Source organism: Octodon degus, unplaced genomic scaffold, assembly GCF_000260255.1.
Source record: "Octodon degus isolate 3935 unplaced genomic scaffold, OctDeg1.0 scaffold00219, whole genome shotgun sequence".
Classification (NCBI taxonomy): domain Eukaryota; kingdom Metazoa; phylum Chordata; class Mammalia; order Rodentia; family Octodontidae; genus Octodon; species Octodon degus.
The window spans coordinates 3,084,913-3,093,939 of record NW_004524795.1 but is presented as its reverse complement, the minus strand read 5'-3'; the positions used below and the strand labels follow the sequence as shown (position 1 = coordinate 3,093,939).

Here is a 9,027-nt window from a genome sequence, read left to right as displayed (position 1 = left end):
CCTATTAATCAGGTTTGAAACTGTCTCATTGCTATTTGTTTCTCAATAAAATTAAAAAAGAAAACTATTAAATGCCAAAAAAAAAAAAAAAAAAATTAAGGCTATAGCTGTGGCTTGAAATACCATAGCTATACAGCCTGATTCAGAGCATCAAACCAAGGTCCTTGTGCTTTCCAGGCAGGTGCTTAGACCGCCAAGCTATCTCCCCAGCCCAAAAAAAAAAAAAAAAAAAAAAAAAAAACATATGTATGTTCAAAGTACACTCTAAATTTATTTCATCTTTAAGGATCCATCCCAGTAACCTTTTTAACCTCAGCCTCCCTGAGTGGTGGATTACTGATATATATCAGCAGGCCTGGCTAGAGTACACCCTTCTTATTTGGGTATTTTTATCTAATTTTGGAAAACACAAAGCTGTATAGTAAGAATTCAAGTGTTTACAACATCTGATTTAAAAAACATCATCCTAATGTGAATGTTAAATTGAAAACCACATTGGAAATAGTGTCTGGAAATAACATACAATTTCTATTCTGTATCTTGTTAACCACAAAAGTTTTATCAAATAGTCCTTTATTGTTAGCAGTATAGTTCAACTGGCTATAATGTAGAAAAATCACTACTTTCTTTTTCAAAACTAAAGCACATTAAGCTTTTCCAAATTATTTTCAAGGTGAAAAGCTGTTAGAAACCGTCTGGCAGCAAAAATTATTTTCAGGAAGAATTAATGTTCCAACAGACCTTCAAAGGCACCAACCATGGTGAAGCACACCTGTAATCCCAGCTATTGAGGAGGCAGGAAGATCACAAGTTTAAGGCCATTTGGCGAGACCCTGAATAAAAATTAAAAATAAAAATAGACTGGAGCTATAACTCAACAACCTCTGGGTTCAATCCTCAGTGTCATTAAAAAAAAAAAAAAAAAAAAAGAAAGGAAAGAAAGAAAAGCAAGGAAAAAATAATTCAACATTCCCTTTGGTATGGAAACAAAGGCAACAGATGAACCTTGACTTTGCCTACATCCTACTACTGTATTACTTGAGCTTACTGAGTACAAAATCTGTTTTCCAAGCAAACATGTTTTACGCTGGCAGTTTACCATACTCCCCACAAACAGTGATGAATATACTAGATGTCAGATAGGCTTATGATTAATATACCATAATTTTTTCAATTGTTATAGCTACAATTTAAACAAACTGTACTAAAATACAATAGCAGCAAATGTCACTTTGCTTTCAAAGATTGCTGAAAAGCTTAATAATTTCAAAAATGATAAAACTGTAGTAATTAAGTCATAATCTTTTCCTTCAATAAATGGAGATTTTACATGTATCCGCTTAATATTCTTAGTCTTAAAGCAAGAAGCCTTGGCCCTTCCTCTACTTCTTACTGTCCCTGATTTTCTATAAAATAAAGTCAAAACATCACTTTGTACAGATACTTCTTATCAAGTCCCTATACTTAGTATCTTTTGAGTCACAACATAAAACATTTTTCTCTTTTACTACTGCCACACTACTGAGGACTGAACCCAGGGCCTTCACAGTACACTGTATTTGCAGCCTTTTTTTAAGGTTTTCTTTTGAGACAAAGTCTCACTAAATTGTCCAGGTCTAAAACTTGCAATCTTTCTGCCTCAGCCTCCTATGCTGCTGGGATTATGGGCATGTACCACCATGCCTGGCAACTGCTGTACTTTACTATCACCAATTTAAAACATGGCTATTTACTGTTCTAAATTTTTTCACAATTAAATGAGTTATTAGGATGCCTTTTCCCTCCAAAAACTAATGTAAAGTGTCACCAAATATAACCACTACCACTATAGTTTAATTTCAGTTATTATCAAGAAGCATCAAGTTGGCTCTGTAACCTATAATTTTCTGAGGTTGTGTTGCTATACAAACATTCATGAATAAAACAATTCTTAAAAGCCACAAAAAGTTTTCAATGACACCAAAAGTATATAGGCAAAGCTATCAAAAGTAAATACTACCCCAGATTTTCTTTAGAGCTCAAACACTCTTTGGCTGCAGGTAGATAATGCATTGTAGTACAGAGGCAGAAGAGGCTCAAAGTGCCCTACAAACAGTAAATTATTAAAGCGCTATTTGTTAAATTCCTAACTACTCTCACTCTGATTATCACAAAATTCCTTTAGGTATTTTCTGAAGAAAATCTCTATGTCCAGGTTCCTTAATTGGATAATCCTAATTAAAAAAAAAAAAAAAAAAAAAAAAACACTGCTGACAACTCTTGGGTAAGTCTGATTGATACTTACAAAAACATTCCTGAAACACTATATTTCTAAGTAAATACTCATCCATAAAAACTGATGTATAAAGCAAGAAAATTGTATTCTAAAGGCCTATAATTTGGTTCATTAAAGGCAATTATGTATGATAATTCAAACTTCTTTACACAATCTTATCCAATGAATCTTCTAAATGACGATCAACCTTCTTAATATAGAAACTCTACATTTACAAACAGAAACATTTTTCTCTAAAATATTTTTACATTTGAACCTCAGAAAAATTCAAAGATCCAATACTAGTAAAAGAAATCTATATAGACTAGTGCAACCACTATGCAAAGCAGTGTGGAGATTCCTTTAAAAACTAGAATTAGAGTTCCTATTCAGCCTGGCTACTCCTCTTCTGGACATCTTCCCAGAAGAATTAAAAACATCATACCGTAGCAATATATGTCCACCCATATTTATAGCAGCACAATTTTTAATAACTAAATCTTAGAAACAATCCAAATGCCAATCAATCAAGGAATGGGAAAAAATGTATTTTTTATATAATGGAGTACTACTGAGTCATAAAGAAGGATAAACTGGAAACTTTCATAGGTAAGTGGATGCAACTTGAGACCCGACCCAAAAATGTAAAAACATCACATTGTCTCACCAGTGTCAGAAACTGAACAAGTAAATAAAGTCCAAAATGTGCAAGAGGTACAGTGAACTTGGAAAAAAAAAAAAAAAACTTCAAAAAAAAAAAAAAAAACAGTCCAACTATGATGGGGAAAACAAATGAACAGAAAAAGAAAAATACATATTTATATACAAGATAGTGAAAATAATTATACAGCTAGTTTCTTTTAGTTCATTGAAAGGTTTGTGCTAATATTATTTGGACAATATAACGTGCCTATATCTTGAACTCTGAGTCACTTCTACAAAGCAGTGCATTAATTATTGAACTCTCCTACTAACCTGCTTTGAAATTGTTTTTATTATCTTTTCTCTTTAAAATGAAAATATAGCACTGTCATCTTAAATACAGCTTATCTTACTTATCACCTAAAATAAACATATATCTTAAATAAACAGGAATATTTAGAAAAGCAAAGATCAGACAAATGCAGGCCATAAAGATAATGAGGTAGAATTTCAACAGAAAGCTGATTCCAAATAAAGTACATAATCTCATACTATTTATGCAAGAAATGCATACGGTCTTCAGTAAAATTTCACTAACTTATAACAAGCAATTATATTAAACTGATTGGAACAGAGTGGCATAACAATATAAAGGATAAAAATTATGTGAAAGTCAAACAATGGGGAAAAAATTAATCCTTCAGAGCTTCCATTAATCATCCAAATCATCTTATAGTAAATATATTTTGTGATGGATAACTGAGCATTTGAAGCAGCAGCAGACAAATTAACTAGACTTTAACAATTTTGTCATTTTTTGCCCTAGCTCCTATAACTACTGTATGATGCAGTTATTTTTAATGACTTAAATGTAAGTTTCTCTGATAATTCTGAAACACCCTTAAAATAAAAATAGGTACTCCATTGGGAGTAGAGTACACCCCAAAGAAAAAAATCACTTCTTCAAATATTTTAAATCCTTAATTTGTAAAGAAATGAGTGAACACTTTTAATTAAGTTAATGTCCGTATAACAGAGCCAATTGAAAGAATGTCTGCAAGCATTCCAAAAACTGTACTTTTAAGTCCTAAACCACAGGACTACATTTAGAAAACAAACTGTTAACATAGGTAAGCAAGTGAAAAATTTACCCTAAGACACTTAAGTACTGACAGTTCAACAATAAATACTTCAACTTATGGCCAGCTCTCACTACACTCCCTGAGACCTTCCTCTTACAGATACGTGCGCTCCTTGTCCTGAGTTGTCCACTGATGCCTGAGCCATTCTGAACTCAAAACACGGTACATGCACACCCGTAATCTAGAACTCTGGTAGACTGAAGCAGGGGGATTACAAATAGGAGCCCAGCTTAAACAACTTAGTGATAACTTGTTTCAAAATTTTAAAACAAGTTTGAAAAAGGGCTGGGCATGTATGCTTAATGCAAAGGTCCTGGGTTCAATCTAGAAGAAAGAAGCAAGGCAGTGAAAGAGAGGGAGAAAGGAAAAGCTGGAGGGAGGCAGTCAAGCAAAGAAAGGAGTAATCACACCTCATATGCCACATGCAGGGACATGTGCCTGTATTCCAGGTACTCAAGAGGCTGAATCTGAAGGAGCTGGATCTCTTGCCCACAAGTTTTAAGACCTGCCTGGGCAACAAAGTGAGACTCTATCTACACACACACACACACACACACACACGCACACCAAAAAAAAAAAAAGTCAGTGATCACAAGACTCATAGTACCCCTCGTGCTCATTCTCTCTCAGAAACGGGAACAAAGGCATCGAGTACACATCAGTTTCTATGCTACTCTTACCCTTGCTTTAGCTCCTAATCAACCTGTAACATCAACAGCTTGACACTGACAATCACTGGAGCATCAATTCTAGCCCACATCATGATAAGCCTCAAGGAAGATACTCTATCCATTTCAGTGCATGCAAGAATCTCACTGGTTCTGAGGTATCCAATGTGCACTTCATGACATGAATAGATATAACTGTTAAAAACCCAAAAGCTGGAAAATAGAGGAGTCACCTTCCAAAGTGCAAAAAAAGAAACAGAAAGTAAGATATGAAAAAAAAAAAAAAAAAAAAAATCAGGAAAATGCTACCCAGAGTAAAGAAACCATGAAAGCAACCAGAAATGTGGGTGGGTGGGACTACATACTGCCCCTCCCACACAACTATGTTCTAATGAGTTCTCCTGTCCCAACTCTCTCTCCTTAGATTTTCTTCATTTATCAAAATAGGCAGCACTGCAAACCTGTCAGTCACACAGCAACGCAAAAGGACAAAACCACTCAGAAGGTCCAATTTCATTTTAATATACCTACAAACCTACTTATACTGTACATATATTTTTAAACTCAACATGTTTCTCTTGTTTTATATATACAATGGGACTAAGAGAAAAAAAAAAGTGTAAACTGCAAATTTTTTAAAAAAGTTTGGTAGGAGTGTGACCCAGTGGTCAAGCACTGGCCTGGCATACATAGAAGGTCCTGGGTTCAATTCCCAGCACCACACACAAGAAAAAAATGAACAAAAAAGTCAGCTTTCTTGAATTAAACTTTAAGTTAATGAAAGCTAAAAACTGTCACAAAAAACAAAAATATTTACATTAAAATATAAACAAAAGCTAAACATTGTATTAAAGTTAAGATACCATAAAAAGTTGTAACTTCAATACATATATAAAAATATTCATATGCATAGGTTCACAAGGCCAGAAAACCATTTATGTTTTTTTGTTTATTATTTAAAGAGAAAGGTGATAATTAGCAACCCATTAAAATTTGGGGGCTGGTTATGGTGGCACACTTGTAATCTCAGCACTGGAGAGGTTGAGGCAGGAGGACCACGAATTTCTAAATCAGCCTGGATTATATAATGAGATCCTGTCCTTTAAAAAAAAAAAAAAGCAAAAAACAAATGCTACATATTTAAAGAGTGGCCATCGCTCTTCCCTAGACTACAACTAAATAAATGCAGAAGATAAAATTACTTACATTATATTTTTAAATAGTTCCATGTCAACTGAAGAGATGTCTCCTTGAGATGAAATTTTAACTGCACTTTTTTTTTTTTTTAGACGAACTCTTGCTTCTAGTGAAGATTGGCCTTGAACTCTCTATGTAGTCCAGGCTTTGCACTCTCTATGTAGCCAAGGCCTCAAACTCTTGGTGATCCTATTACCTCAGCCTCCCGAACACTGGAATTATGCCACACACCCAACATTTAACTGCATCCTACACCAGTTTGAAGTTCAAAATGCATTAGCTTCACTTTATAAGCAGGGTCCTTTTCATAGAAAATCTGCTCTGTATCCTACAACATTCAATGTCCTAATACAGAATGTTGAGAAAGAGAAGGGAGGTAGACAAAACCGCTTTTGTTTTAAGTAAAAACTAAAATGTAGTTTAAGTGCCAGGCATGTGGCATATGCCTATAATTTCATCACTTGGAAGGTTGAGGCAGGATTATCCAAATTGAATGCTGTAAATTCAAGGCCATCCTGAGCTACAAAGTAAATTCAAGGCCAGCTTGGGCTGCACAGTGAGACCATGTCTCAAAAAAACACTACAATAATTATAAAGCATTGTATCTCTGAATGTACTTACATACTCTACCAAAATCTTAAAAATCAACATTCTTCAACTTATGATTGAAAGTATGGTTTATACTGAATATTAATGTTTTTAAATTTTTCTAGGTATACATTTGAAACCATATATCTTTTCCTATTTCAATTTCAAGTAAAAGTAACTTTTTTGAAACAATGAAAAATGGAAGCTCTTTCAATGTAAAATTTCCATGGTTGGTTAGTTGAAACAATAGTGGACACATTCCCAATACCAAGATGGATATGAAAAAAATAAGTAGCATAATATCAAAATTTGTAGCTTACTTTGTGCCTTTTCACAGAAGTTTATCTGAAAGCCTAAAGTAAAAGAGATAAGTTCCAGTTCATTTACTGTAAATCAAACCAAAATTAGAGCATGACATTACATTATTATATTAACGCTGAAATGAATAAAACTAACAGGAGAACAGGTTGAAACACAAAAGCCCTCATTACAAAGAGACTAGGGCTCTCTTTAAAATCTCAACTCTTTCTGATTATACAGCAATGAAATCATATTTAAACTGCGTTACACTGTCTTAAAGCTTTACATTTCACATCTATTCAATAGAAAACTACTCCCCCTTAGAAGTTTTAAAACATTTCCATCAATTTTATAACATTTTCAGCCTAAAAATCAAAATATATATTAAGTATATTAAATATTAAGTTAAATTACAGATTTATACTCATAATTACCACCCAAATCAAAAGCTTGAGCAGTTCACAAGATGTTAAAAGTACAACATAAAACAACATTTTCTAGTCGATTAGCTTAACTTCAAAAGCAGAAGCATTGAAAAAGAGCTAATATTCTTCTAACATAGGTCTGAAAAAAAAAAGACATAAGGCAGAACAGAACTTTAGAAATTATAAGACAAAACTTGTGAATTATCCCTTACAAATAAGAACACATTTTCCAAATCTAATCTGATCTGGTTATACCATATATATATATATATATATATATATATAGTATAGATTGTATAGATACGTAAATGTTTTGAAAAATGGACCCAGTAAACAAACTATTCAAAACAAAAGCTTTTGCAAATATGCTTTCACTCTCTAGTTGAACGAATACCTAGTTTTCTTAGCAGTCTACCTATGTGTATATTTATTAATACTTTGGAAAATAAAGTAAAAAGAATAAGTATTTGTACAAATGCAAATACCACATTTAGGAAAAAGAGCCAAACTGAAGGAAGAATATGTGTAAGTAGTCCTTCCCATCCAGATACCAAAATTTGTGGGATATTAAGATGGAAATATCATCTATAAAGTACAAAAACTAAAGAATGCTAATGTAGCTACTTTGACACAAAAGTTCCCTAGTGCACCATAAAAGTAACTCATTGCTGACACTCAGACATAAAACAATACAAGAGAGAAAAAGGGGAATGGAGAGAAATTATTGAGACAGATCTGAGATAGACCTGGAAGGCAGTATACTATTCCATCACAAAACATACAACAAACACACGTGGGGGAGGTGCAAAAACCTGTTGGTCTTTAAGCCTAAGCAACTAAAGGCCCCTCAAACTCCTATCAGGCAAAGTAAGTGATTAAATCAGAAGTAAAGCACTCTCAGAGAGCACTGGGGAGCCACAGCCAAAGCTCAGAAGAAAGTCTTCAGAGCCCCAGAAGCCCATTGGACGAAGAAAACTGATTTCCTACCACAAATGAAAGAATGGAAAACAACGAAATAATCTTCAGGCAACAGTTTTTATTTTTGTAGTTCTAAGTATGGTGAATGGGTGTTACTAGCTAGCAAAAATAAAAAGTGAAAAGGTCATAAGTAAACAAAATAGCAATACGAATGCAACGAAAAATAAATCTGGGCTTGGGGATGATGGAATTATGTAAGGTTCCTTTTTTTTTTTTTTTTAAGCTGCAGAATAAAAGTCAGCCATGGTGGCACATACTTGTAATTCCAGCAATTATGAGGCTGAGGCAAGAAACTCATCTTAAGTTTAAAGTCAGTGTGGGCTACAAAGCAAGACCTTGTCTCAAAAAAATAAATAAATAAAAATTAAAAAATCAGTTCTATCATCAATACAGAATCAATGCAAACAGATAAAAAGGCAGAGGCAGGGACAGAAGGAGTAAAATTCTATAAATTTGCTTTTTTCACCTAAGTAGGAAGTAACAAGGAACAGAATTCTGAGGTCTTAAAGAACATTTGCCTCTCTGAATTTCTCATTTGGCAACAAATAAAAACCAAGAGCTAGGCCAGCCTAATAGCTCTGTGGACTAAAGTGCCTGCTTAGGCAGAGCTCAGCAGCCACAGTTCAATCCCCTGGCTCCGGCTGCTGAGACTGTGATTGATACTGGGCGTGGGGGCGCATACCTGTAATGCCAGCACTTGGGAGGATGAAAACAGGAGAATCAGTACAAGTCTGATCTACGTAGTGAGACCCTATAGACCCTGTCCTAAATACAGATAAAGAAAAAAGAAAACAAAGAGCTAAATTGAGAACATGATAATTCACCATTTCTCT

At 33.9% G+C, this 9,027-nt stretch overlaps 1 protein-coding gene across 2 annotated transcripts in view; it reads right to left on the bottom strand.

Moving 5' to 3' along the window:
* The window catches only part of Map2k4 (mitogen-activated protein kinase kinase 4), a 135,585-nt gene that overhangs the window by 111,398 nt on the left and 15,160 nt on the right, over window positions 1-9,027 (bottom strand). Inside the window, exon 2 of one of the 2 annotated variants that reach the window (XM_012517843.2) lies at window positions 6,812-6,844. The exons of the other annotated variant lie outside the window; for it this stretch is intronic. Within the exon in view, the coding sequence (XP_012373297.1) occupies window positions 6,812-6,844 (33 nt within the window). The remainder of the gene's footprint in view (window positions 1-6,811; window positions 6,845-9,027) is intronic. 2 annotated transcript variants of the gene reach the window in all.